This window comes from Elaeis guineensis, chromosome 11 (genome assembly GCF_000442705.2).
Source record: "Elaeis guineensis isolate ETL-2024a chromosome 11, EG11, whole genome shotgun sequence".
Lineage (NCBI taxonomy): Eukaryota > Viridiplantae > Streptophyta > Magnoliopsida > Arecales > Arecaceae > Elaeis > Elaeis guineensis.
The window spans coordinates 11420871-11440559 of record NC_026003.2 but is presented as its reverse complement, the minus strand read 5'-3'; the positions used below and the strand labels follow the sequence as shown (position 1 = coordinate 11440559).

Below are 19689 nucleotides of genomic sequence, written 5' to 3'. Positions count from 1 at the left end.
TTGGTTAGAAACCCTTTTGTGGGGCGCCAAGAGTTGGTGCCCTAACTACCTGACATGTATTCCTGTGACACCTCTTGTATATGCTTAAAGGGGCAGATTATATACCATTTATATCTGATTTTAATTAGTATAAATCTGATTAAAAAGGTAGAAGATTTTATGAGATAAGGATCTATCTTTTTAAGATAAGTAGGTTCTTTATATGTGTCAGGGTAGTATCTATATAAAGGGAGGTCTCTAGGGTTTCTAGTTAATAGAATTTTTGGCCAACAAAATTCCTCTCTCCCTTCTCCACTTCTCCTCTCCTCCCTCTCTTCCTTTCCACGCCTAAGAGTTGGGCATCTCCTCTTCTACATGCCAAGAGGTAGTGCATGGTGACTTAGAGATTGAAGATCGAGGAGAAGAAGAAGAAGGCTGCTGATCAAGGAGTTGATCTTACAGTTCAGATTAAGATGTTGATCAAAGTGTTTAAGGCTAAGGTTCTTTTTGAGAAGAAGAGTCTTCTACGAGGAGAAATTAGTTCGAGATTGATCCTGGTGGATACCCATAGAAGTGGACATGTGTGCGGCTCGAACATCTACGAATCTGTGATCATCAAACGGTAAATATCTATCAAAAGATAATGAGATCTGATCTCATATTTATTTTTAAATTTAGATTGTATATATGTGTTTTCTCCTGGGCATGGATAGGATTAGATTTGATCTTTTGCATGTGGGGTTAAAGGTTTAATCCATTTTATTTTTCGCTGCGATTTTTAAAGTTTTTGAAATTCACACATGCTGCCTACCAGTTTTCTAACAGTGGTATCAGAGCCACAGATTTTTGAAAATACATATGATCTGATTTTTACATTAGATATGAATGTTTTAATGATTTAAAATTAATTTTTGCTAATATAAGGTTGTCCTGATATAGGATTTACCTCCTATATTGTAAAGATTGTCTTAGCATAAGATTGATCGATTTTGAAAATTATTTTTAAAATAATTAAATCAAATTTTTAGATCTAAAAATTAGCATATATGATATGTTTAATTTGAATTTAGATCTAAAATTAGAATGATTAAAAATTTACATCAAACTAATATAAGATTATCCTGATATAGGGTTTATCCCTATATTGTAAAGATTGTCCTAGTTTGATGTGAATCAATTTTTGAAAAGATATTTTTAAAATATTTTAATCATTATTTTAGATCTAGTTTTATATATATTATATATATTAAATTTAGTTTTAGATCTAAAATTTGATGTATATGTGATGTATTTTTATTTAGATCTAAAACTACATATATTTGATATATGAAACTAAGTTTAAATCTGAAATAGTTTAAGATCATAAGTCACTAATTGCATGCAATAAATATAATCTAAAAATTATTTTTAGATCTGAAATTATGTTGTTGCATGTGGGTAAGAGAAAAATAAATTAGGTCTAAGTGATCAAACTACAATTAAGATCTAATTGATTAGATCAGGCTAGAATCTATTTTCGATTTTGAGCAGTTGATTGAACCTAATCGATGGTTGATTAGGATTAGATCAAAGGAACTCAAAATCAAGTTTAGTTGTAGTTGGTCGCATCAATTCACATGTTGATGTGAATGATTGACTCAAGATCGAATTTGGCTCAGTGGTTCAGACCTATTTCAATAGGTTAATCTAATCGATTCTAATCGACTAATTTGGTATTTAAGGCAAGTATTTAGATGGTGGTTATTTAATTGATTCCGTTGTCTGACCTGACCAATTTTAATTGATATCGAAAGAAAGCAATGGAGGGATCCCCATGCATCTTAACTTATCTGGCCATATTGGGAGATTCAGTTTCATGTTAGGTTACTTGTTGATTGGAGTTCACCCATGCCAACTAGGCTGGTTAGACATATTGATGTGCTGACTTAATTTAATCAGTCGGATGTCAGATTTACTGATTTAAAAAGATCTAAACTCAAATTTCTCATTAAATATTAAGTCTAGAGGTCTTCTATCGTTGTAGAGATGCGAGTGCCTTCCTGGCATTGATCGTTCTGGGCTGCATCAGAAAGGTACAATCACTCTATTGATATTTGATGTCTCGGGATAGAGATGGGTTGGGCCCAATAACTGTTAGATGAGGGTCTCAATGATGATTTTACACAATGGATCTGACTTAACTAAGAAATGTGTCAATAACTATTAGGTGAGACCATAGGACTTAGAGATCAAACCTATATCTTGCTTAGTAAAGCAATGGACAAAGTATTGTCCACTCATTGATCTGTACTCATCAATAATTGTTAGTGAGGTGTGTATAGACTAATTAGGACCACGGTACCCACTTAAAATCAATCACGTATAGGTTTCTATTTCTCCATCGAGAGTGTGGGAGATTCAAAAAAATAGTGGAAGCCTTTTTTATTTTTAAAGTTTCTAGAACAAACAACTTTATAAGTACAAAATCTAACTAAACTATTCTTTCTATAGATAATCATGTCAAGTTCAAACCCCTTAGCCGAATCCTCGATACAAATAGATTGACCAACATAAATTATAAAGACTAGCTCCGAAATCTAAAAATTATTCTTAATTTTGAAAAGCTTACCCATGTCCTAGATAAGAAAATGCCTATGTTACCTACTCGTCCATCCGCTGATCAATGAGCTGTACTTGAAAAATGGATGGATGAAGATAACAAGGCAAAGTGCTATATCTTAGCGTCCATGTCCAACGATCTTCAGCAACAATATGAAGACATGAGAAGCCAGAGAGATACTGGTTTACCTATAAGAGTTGTATGGTGAACAGAGTCATATGTAGGTGAACAGAGTCGCACAGCTCACTTTGAGGTCTCTCAGAGATTTTTCAGAGCAAAGATGTGTGATGGGCAGTCTGTCAATGATCATTGTCTGATAATGATCAAGGATATAGAGGAGCTTCAGAAACTCGGTATGAACATGGACAAGAAATTGTAGGTGGATCTAATCCTCCAATCTCTTCCTATTTATATCGGCAGTTCATCATGAACTACCATATGAATAAGATCGATGCTACTTTGCCTGAGTTATTGAATATGCTAGTGACTGTAGAGGTACTTTGAAGAGTTCAAGGGCACAGTTTTAGTTTGGAGTGAGCGGGCTTCCTCCAAAAGGAAGTTTTTTTAAGAAAAAGAAAAAGTCTGTGAAGAAACAAAAGAACGAGGCCCACCTATGAAGCAGGTTTTTAAGAAGGCCGATGACAAAAAAAGTGTTTCCATTGTAACGTCGAAGGCCACTGGAGAAGGAACCGTCCGACCTACCTGACGATGTCAAGAGTAGAAAAAAGATAGACCTTCTGAAGGTACATTTGAAATGCTCGTTATTGAAACTAATCTAACACTTTCCTCTTCTTCTAGTTGGGTTCTTGATTCTGGTTCAAGTGCTCATTTGTGACTTCAATGTAGGGTCTTGAAGAAGTTAAGGGGAGAGAAGGTGATATCACTCTCTGGGTCGGCAATGGAGCAAGGGTTGCTACTGTGACCATCGAAACCTACCCTCTGCGACTACTGTTAGATTTAGTTTACTTTTGAAAGATAATTATTATGTACCTGTATCAATAGAAATTTAATTTCTATCTCTGTACTGGCATAGGATAATTATAATTTTTATTTTAATAAAATATGTGTTCTATTTTTTTAAAATAAACTTGTAGCAATACTTTCTTGATTGATAGTCTTTACCATTTGCATATCGATGCAAGTGTAAATATTAACGAGCAAATAGTGAATGTATAGGGTACAAAGACTAGAAATAGGATTAGCCAAAAATATCTGTGGCACCTTAGGCTAGGCCATATTGGAGAAGACAAACTCAACAAATGGAGAAAGATGATCTTCTGGGATCATTGACTTTCGAGTCTTATCCAGTCTGTGAATCGTGTCTTCAAAAAAAATGAACAAGTTGCCCTTTGTGGGACAAGGGGAAGGGCCACTAGATATAGCCACTCCTAGTACACACTGATGTGTGTGGTCCATTCGATGAACAAGTCAGGAGTGGCTATATCTACTTCATAATTTTTATCGATGATTTTTCACGATATGGATTTGTATATTTAATGCACCAAAGTCTAAACTTTGAAAAGTTATAGAGTTCAGACATGAAGTAGAAAAATAGATCAAAAATTCATAAAAGTTCTTCAATCAGATCGAGGAGAAAAATACTTTAGTGAAGAATTTCGGATCTATCTCAAAGATAATGGCATAATCTCACAGTGGACACCTCCAGGGATACCTCAGCTCAATGGGATATCCGAAAAGAAGAATCAGCCCCTATTAGATATGGTCCGATCCATGATGAGCTTCACAGATCTTTCTGACTTCTTCTGAAAATATGCTTTGCTTACTGTGGTTCATCTTTTGAATCAGATTCTCTCTAAATCCATTCTACTGCCCATATGAATTATGGTATGATAAGAAGCCAACTCTTGGGTATCTCAAGAACTGGAGATGTCCGACCCATATCAAGCGACAACAGGCAGACAAGTTAAAGGCTAGATCCTTTAGGACTTTTTTATAGAATATCTTAAGAAAATCATGGATACTACTTCTATCTTCTTGAGACACAATGTGATTGTGAGGTGTCATGCCATATTCTTGAAAAAAAGTTTATCTAAGATGGAGGCAGTGGGAGGAAGATTGAGCTCGAAGAGAAAGTCTCTGAAGAGCATCGAGTCCAAGAACCTAAACCAATAATGAACCAGTAGATGTGATACCTCCTCCACCTCGTAATCAATTAAGGTCTTCCATCCTCTTGAAAGATACTTAGGTATTCTTACAGAGATTTAGAAGAAGCATTCTTGTAGAAAATAGAGACATTAGAAATGATCCCAAAACCTACGATGAGATAATATTAGATGTAGACTCCGAAAAATGGATGGAAGCGATGAAGTCAAAAATTAACTCCATGCATTCCAACAGAGTTGGTCCTTAGTAGATCTATCTGAAGGTATTGTACCTATTGGGTGTAAATAGATTTATAAAAAGAAGATTGGTTGGATAGTAAGGTAGAGATCTATAAGGCAAGGCTAGTCGCGAAAGATTATAGTCCATGCGAAAGCATCGACTATCATGAAACTTTTCGTCCGTAGCCATGTTGAAATCCATCCATATTCTGCTTGCCATAGCAGCATTTCATGATTATGAAATTGGGCAGGTGGAGGTAAAAACTACCTTCCTAAATGAATATTTTGAGAAGATATCTATATGGAGCTGCCTCTGGTTTCACGTTCAGTGATAGTGATCACAAGATCTGCAAGCTGCAAAGATCATTTATGGACTCAAACAAGCATCTCGAAGTTGGAACACTCAATTCAATGATATAATCAAAATGTTTAATTTTTAAAAAATGAGGAGGAGCCATATATGTACAAAAAGATTAGTGGAGTACTGTCATATTTCTCATATTGTATGTGGATGACATCTTCCTGATTGGAATGATATTTCATGCTGACATCAGTCAAATATAGTTATCAAAAGAGTTTGCCATAAAAGACCTAAGAGAAGCTTTCTACATTCTTGGTATAAAGGTCTATAGAGATAGATCTTAGAGAATGATAGGACTCTCACAGCATATGTACATAAAGGAGGTGCTGAAGAGGTTCAGCATGAAAAACCCAAGAGGATCTTTTGCCCCTTAGACATAGCATTCATCTCTCCAAGAAGATGTGCCCTGACACACCTGAAGAGATCCAGACATGAGCAAGATCCTTTATGCTTCGACAATAGGGAGCCTCATGTATGTCATGTTATGTACACGCCCTGATATAACACTTGCCATGAGTGTCACGAGTAGATATCAGATAATCCAGATGAAGAATACTAGATTATTGTTAAAAATATCCTTAAGTACTTAAGAAGGACTAAAGATTTGATGTTGGTCTTTAGTAGAGAAAGAAGCTAAAGTTAGAGATACACTGATTCAAACTTTATTGTTGATGTCAATAATAGAAAATCTACATCGAAGTGTATCTTTTGTGTAATGATGGTGCAGTTATCTGAAAAATTTCAAGCAGCCGATCATTTCAGATTCACCATGGAAGTCGAGTACATCGTCGCCTTGAAGCTGCTAAGAAAGCCTTTTAGTTCAAGAAGTTTGTTGTGGAGCTAGGTGTGATGCAATCAGATGCCATTGCATTGCACTGTGACAACAACGATGCCATAGCCTTCGCTAAGGAGCCAAGTTTTACCAAAGTCCAAATATATAGAGCGGTGGTTTCACATCATATATGAATATCTCGAGAAGAAGTTTATGAGGTGCAGAGAGTCGACTCCACACTGAATGTGGGGACCACTAAGCAAGCCTCTCAGCTAACAGAAGATCGAAGCTTTCTTGAGAAGATGGGTCTTAGGTAAATGGCCAATTGACTTTAGGTCAAGTGAGAGTTTGTTGGATTTGTGCTCTACAAGTCAATTGTTGGCTGACACATTATGTAATTCTAAGACCTAAACTTGTACTTATAATTTTTTTTATAATCAATAAAGGTTTTTCATTCCAATCATGTTTGTATCCATGATTTGTCTTATAAATTAATAAAGATAATTTTTATATATTCTTAAAGAGTTAAAATTTGAGACATACATTAATTAGTGGTTAATTTCTAAATGCTCCGATCAAAGATGTCATGGAGGACATGATCAATCTATTGAGATTGATGTACAGTTTACCTCTCTTATGGATAGATAAGTTTCAAATCTGCAGTGTAGAGACACTGGGGTGAAAGTGCAGGTGGTTGTTAGAGAATAATTGCACTGAGCGTGATCAATACAAGAACCATATGGATGTCTACTCACTCATCAGTGTTCTTCTCGATGCTGCAGTGGTGTGAGTAGTCTTTGACCTACGATGTCATTAGCTATTCGCAGTGAGGCTACTGGGTTTGACTGCATGTTCTCTTGATCCTAACCATTTGATCCTTGCTGTGTATATTGCTTCAGTAGATTCAGTTCACTGTTTGGAGTAGGATGTACCTAGATAGAATCTATCAACCTTGATAGAAAAGAAGAATCTTATTGATTTGTGAGATTGAGTTTAGAAATCTTTGGCCAAAGCAAGTATGAATACTGAAAAAATTTTTTACGAAATTCACAAATGAACTGAGTCGAGCCAATCTAGCATATAACTGGCGATGGGGTCTGACGAGTTCTCCATGACCTCCATCAAGTCGAGACTCACGATAGAAGGATTAAATTATACGATAATGTATCTAGAGATTCATACTTTCATTCTACTGGATTGTCACTACATATGTTAGGTGTCACTGGTAGATTGTGAGACTCATCGGGCATCATCTTGATATTGATGATTCGAAGGATAAAATTGAAAATGTTCCAATCCATCGAAAAGAGTTTCGATGATATTGTGATGGAAATCATAATATATCTTACTACCAGATAGAATGGAACCTATGGGTTACACATTAAGATATTTAATCTTGAATTTGCCATTTGAACTTATGAAGTTCTAATTGGTTAGGGTGTATTGAAATCCTATTAGATTTATGAGAACCATACTAGCATATGGTTAAACCTAATTCTTTTTGAAACTTCGATTTGATCGAGTCTATAGTATTGAACCTAACTTAAATCATTTGAATTTAATTAGACTCTTAATTGTGAGCCCAAAAGATTTGATTAAGTCAATTATTGACATAATTATCCTAACATTATCTCTTCTTTATTCCTAATTATCTCTAAGTGTGCATGTGGAATTGAAGGAAAGAGGGAGGTGCAACTTCTCCTTTTGGCAAGACCAGGGGCGCCAACCCCCTAGATTTGGCAAGTGGGACTCGGCCCTTCTCATGTGTGGCATGGAGAAGAGAGAGGTGGGGCCACGCTCCTTTCTTATTTGGTTAGAAACCATTTTGTGGGGCGCCAAAACTACCTGACATGTATTCCTATGATGCCTCTTGTACATGCTTAAAGGGGCTGATTATATCTATTTTAATTAGTATAAATCAGATTAAAAAGGTAGAAGATTCTTATGAGATAAGGATCTACCTTTTTAAGATAATTGGATTCCTTATATATGTCAGGTAGTATCTATATAAAAGGAGGTCTCTAGATTTTTAGTTAATAGAATTTTTGATCAACAAAACTTCTCTCTCCTTCTCCATGCCTCCTCTCCTCCCTCTCTTCTTTTCACACCCAAGAGTTGGGCGTCCCCTCTTCCACACACCAAGAGGTAGTACTTGATGACTTAGAGATTGAAGATCGAGGAGAAAAAGAAGAAGGCTGCTGATCAAGGAGTTGATCTTACAGTCCAGATCAAGGTGTTGATCAAAGTGTTCAAGACTAAAGTTCTTCTTGAGAAGAAGAATCTTCTACGAGAAAAATCAATTCGAAATTGATCCCGATGGATATGCGTAGAGGCCGGACACGTGTGCGCTCGAGCATCTACGAATCTATGATCATCAGAAGTGGTGAATATTTATTCGTGTCAAGGTAATGAGATCTGATGTCATATTTATTTCTAAATTTTAGATCGTATATATGTGTTTTCTCCTGAACTTGGATAGGATTAGATTTGATCTTTTGCATGTGGGATTAAAGGGTTTAACCCATTTTATTTTCGTTGTAGTTTTCAAAGTTTTTAAAATCTATACATGCTGCCTACCCAGTTTTTTAATAATTAGATCACTAAACCTAATCTAATAGATAGCAAATAGCTTCAATTAAATCTTAATCAAATTAAAAATTAATCGAGCTCAAGTTTTAATCAAATCAGAAGTCGAACACCCTTAGCGATTAGATTATCTCATAACCTAATCAGGTCAAACCAAATTGAATCCAATTCAATTAGATTTGATCCAAACTTCAATGCTAAATCAAATTGAACTAATTAGCAATCTAATTATTAATCAATCCTCCTACAATTCATCAACAATTAGCGAATTGATTTATTGTAATTTTGTACAGGATTAATCATCAATCGAATTGACTGTTTTATCCTAGAATGATTCTTAATCATCGATCAGCCATATGATTAGTTAGAAATTTTTTTGAGTGTGACCTCATAGGTTCAAACCTAAGTTGGTAGTATATGAATAATCTTCTATACTAATCAAAGTGACCATCTAGCAATGATACCGACGTCCGAATAGGTCGAAAGATTGTGAAGCATCATTTAAGAATCTATTGGCATATGGTTACTGTATAATTCATCCCTTTGATCCAAATACTCAAGGTGACCTAGGATTTAACTATCAACCCTGATATGGTCATCCATATTGTATTTCAATTTTTAAAATTTATTATATGGATTACTCCGATCGAGATTTTATTGAATTGAAACACACTGATACATTAACTCCTACTTATTCGGAGGGGTCAATTCTATCTTGACTCACACACCGACTTCTCAAGTACATGACTGTAAACTTTTCATCACTGAATTAAAAATTTAGATAGTCTAACATCAAAGCACAGTGAGTTGCTTGTAAGTCATCATGGTGATCTCAGATCGGATAGATACTTATATCCATATCCTTCATGAGCTACTCTTGATAGTAGAGTGCTCAGCAGTGGTCATGTTTAGTGAGATATACTCCTATATCTCAATTGCATACCATACCATCGTCTCCACACTCTTTGATTAGGAGGACAACCAACGTATATAGCACATAACGACCTATACTTGATATAGCTATCATCCTAATAATAGTATATCATTTGATCGTGAACTTAAAGTTTAAGGACTAAATGATATATCTTCCTATATCGAATCAAATAGTCTTAAAGACTTCATCACATAATAGGAGTTCAAAATAAGATGTACACAGTGATGAGAAAATTAAATAATATTTATTAATTTAATAATTCATATATAATTATAATAATAAGCTCAATCGTCAACAGACTGACGATTGATTTTGGAATATAATTTTCAACATCTGCATCATTTAGATTGATCTCGCTTTGATGTCGTATCAATCAATCACGTCTCTTGAGCAGAGTATAGGCAACTATACTATACTATCTATCCTGAGAATAATGATGTCTCTAGTCGGATGTGATTTGTTGTTGATGAATAGAAGGAAGCTTGATCTTTAGGATTAGTTTTTTTCTCTTTTCTTTAGAGTTGTTCTGCATCAAACAGCATCTGAGAAAGTCCTCATCTAATCATCATGGGAGGTATCTAGGATCAGCATGATCTTTTATCACCTCATCAGCATTCAAGCTTATGCTCCCTACCCTCATGCTTGCCATCTTCTTTCTTTCCTTGGGGCTCATTGCTAGGATGCTCTCCATGTCGAGTCCATGCCTCCTCCATATTCACATACTTTTTAGCTCTTTCCAACATCTCGGCAAAATCTTTAGGATACCTCTTCTCAAATGAGAAGAGAAAATCATTCTTGAGCAGCCCAACATTGAGAGTAGTCATGGCCACTGATTGATCTAAATTGCATACTTTGAGAGTCGTGACATTAAAGCGGTTCATGTACTCTCAAAGAGACTCATCTTCCCACTACTTAATGCTGAAGAACGAATCTAAGCCATGACATTATCGGTGATTGCTGACAAAATGAGTTGCAAATAGTCGGTCGAGCTATTCAAAAAAGTTAACCGACTGGGGCTAAAGGCTCGAGTACTAATATCAGATAGCTTTATACAAAGCAGATGGAATACTAGGCAAAGCATTCCATCAGTTACTCTGTAGAGAAGTATAAGATCTTTGAAGCTCTTTAAGTGGTCGACAGGGTATGAGGTCCTATCATACGGCTCTAATTGTGGCATCTTGAACTATGGAGGGAAGTAGCTCATCCATGATCCTCCTAGAGAATGGATGGTCGGTGTTGAAGTCGAGCTTCACTTTGTGCTACTAAGTTTGGTCTTGTAGAGCCTCGATCCACTGCTGCATCTTCTGAAATCTCCTCTCCACCTTGGCATTTCAAGCCATGTAGAGGTCTCAGTGTCGATGAGAGAAGTTGCCCAAAGTGGAGTCATTCCCTAACTATGGAGTTGGTGAGCACCTATGTTGTCCTCGATTAGAGCTCGCAGATTGGTTGTGTCGACTATCTCCCACGTTAGACTACGAAGAGGTGAGTGTTGGATTGCCAATCTAGCTTGATCTCAATGCGAAGCATCTAATGCAAGCTAGGCTATAGCAATCTGTTACATTCCTTGTACCATAACAATCAAGGACTACACATGCTGGATGAGGCTGTTAAATTGGTCATTGGAGATCGCCGACATTGATTGAGGAGGATGTGGTGCCTGAACTAGTTCAGACGCAATGGCTTTCCATTGAACATCATTGGTCGTGCACAGTTGGAGCAGCAGGAGGCATTACAAATTCCTCTTTATGATCGCATAGTGGAATGCTCTCTCTCTCTCTCACACACACACAATGAGCTCTTGATGGTGGCTGGAGTGCAAAGGCCTTTCTATAGTGTCAATCTATTGCTGTCAAATCCCAACTTGATGAGGTCAGACTTGGTCCTTCTAGAAGAAGATGAGGAGAAGAAGTCCTTAGGCAAAGACGAGGTGGGAGGGTCCTCGGTTGAAGATGAAATATTGAAGATGTCTCTTATGTGCTGGAGTTGGACCTTTAAAAAGTTACTGACCAAAGATTTTCTGATGGAGATCCTCCAACACTCAAGTTAGCTAAAAAGTGGAGAACAGTGAGGGAGAAAAAGTTATGGAGCATCTTGAGACTCTCAAGAACTTACTTGGGATTCTCTTTTCCTCCTATTTATAGAGAGTAAGAGTCGTGTATGCCAGAGGGATTGATCTTTCTCAAAAAGTATGCATGGATCGCGCTAATGATGATCACGCTTCTGCATTTGGGATTCGGAGACAGCTAGTAGTTGCTGTTCAGGGCATGATCGAATCCTGACAATTAAGATTTTCTTACCTAACCTTTTTGCGATTGTGAGAAAGATTATTCATCTGAGTTTGCCAACTTGCCGAATTGGGATGACCTGTTGAACTCGGATCATGCTCTTTGGATTTTGTCAAGTCAACCATAACTGATCTCTGCTCGCTTCGGCTATAACAAAGGATTAGATCGATCGAGGCCGGAGTGAAGGCCCACAACAGGGTCAAATTCGAGATGTATCAATATCTAATTATTAAAAAAAAAAATAGTTTAGGGACTAAAGTGTTTACCTTTCAAACTCGAAGGAGAGCCGCTGTAATTTACTTTGTTTTTGCTAGGAAGGCATACTAAATATAGGAGAATTTTAGATATTTCCTTCGGTGCAGATGTAGGGGACGATTGTAGTCCAACATTTTGTACTAATCAATTAATGTGTCTATACTTGTAATTTTGTTTAAGAAAAACGTTGCAAGAAAAAAGTTGTTAGACTGCTGGTGGTAACGTAGCAAGCAGGAAAATTCGGTGCATGTATCGACCTCATCGTCATAAGATAGGAGCCACCCAAAGGCGAAAGAGGCCACGGACGAACTGGTCTCTTCAAACATTTTTGCCAGAGTCCCACCGAATCTTCCTTCGATCTTGTTCCACAGTCCACGTTCATACGAAACGACGGCCATCCAAACACGGTTGCGACTCGAAGACTCTCTACGGAGTGGAGAGGCTCATGGCTAAGATTAAAAGTCCCTGAGATTTCTAAAGGCACATTAAAACTACAATAACTGCACGGTTGGCCATTTCTTCTTTCCTCTTCTCTACCCCTCTCCTTCTCGAAGGCTCTATTTCCGCTCCCCTTCCTCTTCTCCTTAGCTGCGAAGCATCTCTTCCTCCTCCCACTTCCTATAAATCCTTTTCAATCCCTCCACAAGCGCTTGATTCCCCTCTCAACCACCCCTTTAACATGGATTTGTTTACTTCTTCCTCTTCTTCTTCCTTGACTTCTTCTTCTGGGATTAGGGGAGAGAGAGGAGGTGGCAGCTACAGCTCCATTGTTTCTGAGATGGTTACAAGGGTGATTTGTGCCATATTGACTTGTGTTTTTGCCATAGGTTGGTTTTTCCTCTGTTTTTTTGTCCTCCAATTAGTTCTTTCTAATGGTGTCTGGCTAGTTGGTCAAGGTGTCATGAGATTTTGTGAAGATGGTGGTGTTCCAGGGGCCTCTTTTGGTTCTCTGTTTGTTGTTTCTAGTTTATCTATCAATTTGTCTGAAATTTCTATGACATTGGAACAAAAACAAGTCATGAAGTTGTGTTCTTCTGTTTATTTGGTAAAGTGGGTTCTTCTATGCACCAAGTTTTGATATGCATCAAGTTTTGATTTCTAATGTGGGTGTTTGCTAATTTTCAAATGGGTTATATGGTTTGCTTGTGTGATTTGATTTGATGTTTAATTTTTTGGGGAGAAAGGGTGAGCAATACTCATTAATTATTTTCAATGAGGTAATGAAATGAACTACACCATGTTTGAAACTAGAATCCAATCATCAGAATGATTGTACCAATTGATCAGTAAAGAAACTTGAAATGAAGTTCCCAAAAGGATGCAATCTTTGTTTCCTTGGTCGATTTCATGATTATTGTTTCATGAGGCCTTTTCTTCACAACTTGCTTTGTTTGTCATTATCTGGGTCTTGTAATGTTGTTTTCTTTCCCCTTTTATTCTTTTCTTCACCTGTTCGATTTGCAAAAATATTTGCTTTCCAATTACTTTCTGCCGAAGAGGAGGTCAATGAGACTTGTTGCAAATTCTTTGCTGATAATTGTTTTTCCTTTTTGTTCTTTGATGTAGTTGGTTCATTCATAGGGGCTGTTACAGGCTCTTTGATTGGCCTGGCGACAGAGAGCGGTTTATTCCGAGGGGCTGGAATTGGGGCTATTTCTGGGGCTGTTTTCTCAATCGAGGTTGTCGAATCCTCTCTTGATCTCTGGAACTCCAATGAATCAGGGATTTGGAGTATCTTATACCTGGTAAGTTGAAGCACTCAAATGAGTCTTTGGAGGGTAAAAAGGCTGGAATTATCAAACACTCATAGGGAGCAACCAATTGGTATATGCAAACCAAGTGGTAGCATTACTCCTCTTAACATTTTTCAAGTCCTTTTTATTTCTGAGAGAGAGAATTGCTCATGTCATACCAAAGCCTCACAATAAAAGGAAGATTTATTCAAGGCCAAAGCTTATTGTTAGAATTTTGTCAAAACATTTTATTGAGATTCGATTCTTAACAGATGGACATCGTCGCCAGTCTTTTGAGTGGAAGGCTTGTTCGAGAGAAGGTCGGACCAGCTGTCCAAAGTGCAGTGCAGAGTCAGGTATCCACTTGTTTGGAGCTGAATTCTATCAATTGAGATAAACTAGCTGTTAAATTATCTTGGATAATTCTGGATGTTCTTGGAGTGCAGATGAGTGCTATGGACTCACCCTACATAGAGGTTCCTGATTTCTTTGAAACAGGAGGTTCGGTGGGCATGTCGAAGGATTCTGTCAGCAAGCTCCCAAAGATTGAAATTACCACAGATAACAATGTGGATGCCTCAGGTGACAGAATCTGCTGTTCGGTATGCCTGCAGGTTGGAAATTCCTCTTTGTAAATTATTTGGATAAATGATAATTTGATCGAGCATTAGCTTCCTAATTAGCATTGACAAGTGACTGGATTTGCTTTGTAGGACTTCCAAATTGGAGAGATAGCAAGGAGCTTGCCTGAGTGCCGGCACGTATTCCATTTACCATGCATCGATAACTGGCTTACCAGACATGGCTCTTGCCCTCTATGCAGAAGGGATATTGAGATCCTTTCCTTGTAAATTACAAGAGTATACTCTTCCTTTTTGAGGCTAGATGATTTCATAATATGAAGTGAAGCTCTGCTTCCTTCGCAACATCTGTATAAAAATTATGGCTTCAAACTGTTTTTATTACAGACAAAGTTTATTTGTAGATTAACAAGTTTTGACAGTTTTGCCTGCCATCTGCATCTGCTAACTATTTCATGTATAATTTGTTCTTAATATTTCCCATCTTAAAATCAGTAATTGTATAAAGGAATGTAGTGCTGTGTGGACTGCAATATCGACCTTAAAGAGAAAATTAGGTCGAAGTAAATGTTGAATGTTGGAAAAAAAAACCTGTGAAGCTTATAGTTAGAAGGGATCATATCACAGGAAAATTGGGTATCGGATCATTGGAGAAACTGTCCAAATTTCATGCACACATGCAAGAAAGATTTTAGCAGGTTTCAGCAAAATGTGTGGCTTGGTTGACAAGAAAGAGGAGCGGACATAGAACAACATAAATGGAAGTTGTGAGGAAGGATTAGAAATAGCCGCAATTAAGATGATCCTTGGTAGAAATTAATGATGAAGAAAAAAATTGTTTGAGTCGAACACAGATAGCCTTGTTAGTGTTAAGTTTGGGATGGTAATGCCAATCATATTTTCCTTGCATTTTCAGTTGTTTTTGTAGCTGAAATTTTGTAGTTCTTCTTGAGTTATAGTCATATACTTTAAAAACCAAATTCTAAATAACTGCTCCAGTAAAACTTTGTATGAAAAATTAATTTTATGGAGGAGCCCCCATAGCATCATGGTTGTCCATGACTGAAGACTTTTCAACTTGGCTTATGTTGTGGTTGAGAACTGGACGTCTTACCAAATTCATGATCTTTGCCTCCCATCTCCTTGTTGGCTGCTCCATAGATCCACTTGGTTCATGATAGGGATTACTGATAATGATAGCAAGCCAAACTTGATATTTTTCTTCTCTGGATTTCTAATCTTCTGCTTTACCAACTTGCAATCAGATTTCAGAGGTAGTTTTGGCAATCATATTTTGCCCCACGAGCAGACATATCTTGATGGCACAAATCTATCGAAAATTACTAAAACAGGTGTAGTTCTTTAATGTACATGTGGCAATGTCAGTCTCTCCATGTAGATGAGTTAAATGCATGTTCATGCTAAAACTTATATATAGTTAAATTCATGTCAACTATTCCTTGTGGAGATAGGAAGGGTACAAGCGGGAATGGCGGAGGTCCCATTGACAGGACGCAACGTAAGAGTAAGGATTTAAGGCAAAAGTGATGTGGCAACAACCTTTTAGGATGCCAATAGGTTGAATCTGCTCTCTCTCTCTCTTTTTTTTTTTTCCTAATTTCCTTATAAATCTTGTCGTACATAATGATTCGGAAGGATTATTAGATTTGACATTTTTTTTTTTTAAGAAAAACGAGGGGAGTAAGATAATCCCCTCACTAATATATTAATGTAAGTAATAGTACATGAGCCTTAAATAGTTTAAGAGTACACTAATTGACTTGACGGTGCAGAGGATAAAAGAAAATATTAACATCGTAGCAGTGATTTTTGCATAGCATTTTTTTTTCTTAATTTTTTTATAAATCTAGCTGTACATTATGATTTAGTAGGATTATTAGATTTGGTACAGATACATTGATTGCTGCATAAAAATTTGGATAGGATTTAAGCAAGATCTATCGTAATAAAAAGCTATACCATATATTAAACTTCCAGAGGCCGAACTTGCCTTACTATGCATGATTGAGATGTTTATTTTTTAAAATTAGATAACTTTTTAAACTTCATAACGTGACATCATCTTATTAGAATGCCGACAATAATATTCAAATTTTATTATTTGAATCTTGAAATTGATTGATCAAAATAAAAAATTTAATTTTCAAGACAAACTTGAATAAGGCATATCTCCCAAATTAAAAATTATATGAAGTGGCTCTAAAAAAAATTAATATAAAAATTAAGATTTATCTTCTATAAAATTTTAGCTTTTGCATAATTATTTTCATTAGTCATGTCTATTTTAGAAAGCTATGATTTTTTTTAAATTAGAAGAGGAATCTTACTTGAATCATGTGAGGATGGATCTTTTTAGTATAAATAAAGGTTTTATAAATTAATTTTATTATCTATTAACAAAGAAAACACGACCTAGACCTTACTTCTGATTGAACAGGTTGAAGAAATTTCTTTCTTCTCTCTAATTTGATGACATAATCATGTAAATCTTCCTATTTTGACATATTTCTAAATCCTTCAATCAAGAGATGTAATGTTGTAATATATATTTAAAAGAGTGAAGACATAGATGGGCTCTTTAAAAGTTTACGAAGTATCTATGATAACCCAGTCCAAAAGAAACTATGCCTAGTCTACTTGACCGATCCAAATATTTGAAAAAAAGCCCCAAAAAACAAAAAAGAGAGGGGGTGGGTGTGCTTGGTGCGTGTGTGAAAGAAAGAGATTCTCGATAGAAATCTCCTCCCCAAGTTTGCTGGAGAGAATCCATTGCCGAGATGGATTCTCAGTGCATTTCCCACTTTATTTAAGCCTCCTCAGCCTCCCTTTGATCCCCTCACCAATGATTCCAACCCCTAATCAGATTTAGCCACTAGATTTCTTCATGATCAGTAGACACCATCAACACTATGGTTCATGGTTAAACATCGCCAGAAGCCAAGTAAGAGCCAGCATCTTTGATTTATCCTCCTCCACTTCTTTCTTAGTTTATAGACCATAGTTTTCGATCGACTATTGCTCGATTTTTATTGAAATAAAGATGCTCTATTTTCTTTGAATTTCTGGCCTTATTTCCAGCCTTATTTTCTCTTCTTTCCAGTCATCCTATCACCAAGGGCCTTAGGCTCTGCTTTGCACCAGCCTCCGGCTTGAGTCAAGGCCCCAATTGCCAGTAAGTGGGTTAGGACTTAGGAATAATGAGCAAAGGGCTCTTGTTCGGCCCTATTTTGGTTGATTCTCGCACTTCTTCTCACTGCTTGTCATCACCGACCATGCCTAAGTATCTGTTGCTAGATCTTCGATTGTACCGCTGCACCTTAACAAATTTTCACCACCCTTTCCATCTCCTCTTCCTCCTCCTGGAGATCAATAAGAGGAGGCCTTCCTCCACTATGTTGCCAAAAAGAAAAGAAAAAAAGAGAAAGAGAGAAGAAAAAAAGAAAAAAAAATGAAAATAGAAAGAGAGAGAGTCCATTTCTCTCCCTTTTCTTCTTCTCTCTTTCCTCTCTCTTCCTAACTTTCTCTCTCTAACTTCTCTCTCTACATATTTTCTTTCTCTACAAGGGTTTTTCAGATCTTGGATAAACTCTCTCTCAATGATTTTGATTGACCATAGTGAAGAGGATCCTGATCATGGCTATCGAAAGGTGTGCTAATCTCCACCTCAGTCAAGTCGAGCACCACTAGATCTCACAATCAATATTTTCTATAGGATTACTATATTTTAGCATGACTCTTGATTTATAGTTGATCTATTGGATGTCTTAGATTGAACTAATCGAAATATTGGGCACCAGCACTATGAGAGTGTTGTGATTTCAAATTTTTATTCTTAAAAATAGTCACACAAAATTTTGATGAAAATATAATTTTTAAATGTTAGGCTCTAAGAGGGATTTTCAAAATTAATTGGATCTGTAGTTTGATTTTGCTCATAAGGTAACTAATATAACTCTTTTTGTAGATTTATTAACAAATTATAAAATATTTTTTATATTAAATTATTTATAATTTATTAAATTTGCATATAGCATTTTAAATTATTGAACATATCTTTTTTTCTAAAATATTAAATGATTCAAAATTGAACATATTGATTTTGATGTAAACTGCATTTGACTGATTTTGATGTCATATAATTTTATAAATCTTTCGATTTAGAATATGAAATATATTCTTGAGAAAAAAAATTTTGATTCAAGATGAATTTGAACTTGCAACCAAACTATGTTTCAATACCTAGCCATTGTATGTTGATATTTTGATATCCTGTCAATGAAAGTTACATATTGATATTTTGATATCTTACTAGTGGGTATGTTAATACTTCGATATTATACTAGTAAGGGTTATATGTCAGCACTTTAATATCCTGCTATTGGGGGTTATATAGTGGTACTTCGATTGAATTTATATTCTAACCAAATCATAGGATACAAATATAGTTCTGGTTAATGACTGTCAAGATAAACTTGATATTTTGAAAGAAACTGATTTTTGAATAAATTATAAATGCTAAAAAAAATTGAATTCGCATGCATATTATTCTGCTAGTGTTGTATATTTTGATTTGATTTCAAAAAAATATTTTGCATGATTATTTAAAATTATATTATTATTTATTTTATTGCTTGATTTATTTAAATAAAATATTCATTACTTACTAGATTGTATAGCTCATTATTCTATATTTTAATTATTTTTATGGATTCGAAGAATTAGTTTGACTCAAAGATTCATTATGAAAAAGTGACTAGAGACAAATTTTTTTTATATTAGATTTTCTTTATCAAAGTTGATACAAGATTTTAGAATATTATTTTGTGAGATATTTGATTTTGATTTAGTTGTTTAAATTAAAGTTTGAATGTTAATTGTTTGAATTTTTTTCGCTTCTTATTTATGGTATCATATTGAAATACTATGCATGCTTGTGTAGAGCATTCTGTGTATGTGGCATTTGCCATGACTTTTGACTTGCAATCTCAAATCGGGGGTATGAGTGTATTAGAGCATCGCATCAAGTTCTAGTACTTATTTGGATATTTTTTTGTCCATTCAAAACAATAGAAGACGAGACAAATACATCTCAAGCCTTTCATGCTTGATTTGATTTTTCTTTGCTGAAAGCGGAATATTCATATATATTTTGTGTGAATACATCCAAAAGAGTTAGAGAACAAAATATCCTAAGATGGTCCAAGGCCATCCCTACACTCGTCCACAAAACATCTCCGGTAT

General features: G+C 35.8%; 1 protein-coding gene across 1 annotated transcript; it reads left to right on the top strand.

Annotated features, from left to right (window-relative positions):
* Positions 1-12649: 12649 nt before the first annotated feature.
* On the top strand, positions 12650-14859 carry LOC105061191 (NEP1-interacting protein 1). Its single transcript, XM_010945164.4, has 5 exons — positions 12650-12940; positions 13680-13858; positions 14119-14202; positions 14293-14460; positions 14560-14859. The coding sequence occupies exons 1-5, from the start codon at positions 12793-12795 to the stop codon at positions 14695-14697; spliced, it is 717 nt and encodes a 238-aa protein (XP_010943466.1). The 5' UTR covers positions 12650-12792; the 3' UTR covers positions 14698-14859.
* Positions 14860-19689: the final 4830 nt, after the last annotated feature.

Coding starts and splice junctions, on each gene's coding strand:
- LOC105061191 (XM_010945164.4), top strand. CDS start 12,793: ATGGATTTGTTTACTTCTTCCTCTTCTTCTTCCTTGACTTCTTCTTCT. Junction 12,941..13,679: donor GACTTGTGTTTTTGCCATAG/GTTGGTTTTTCC, acceptor TCTTTGATGTAG/TTGGTTCATTCATAGGGGCT. Junction 14,461..14,559: donor GCTGTTCGGTATGCCTGCAG/GTTGGAAATTCC, acceptor TTTGCTTTGTAG/GACTTCCAAATTGGAGAGAT.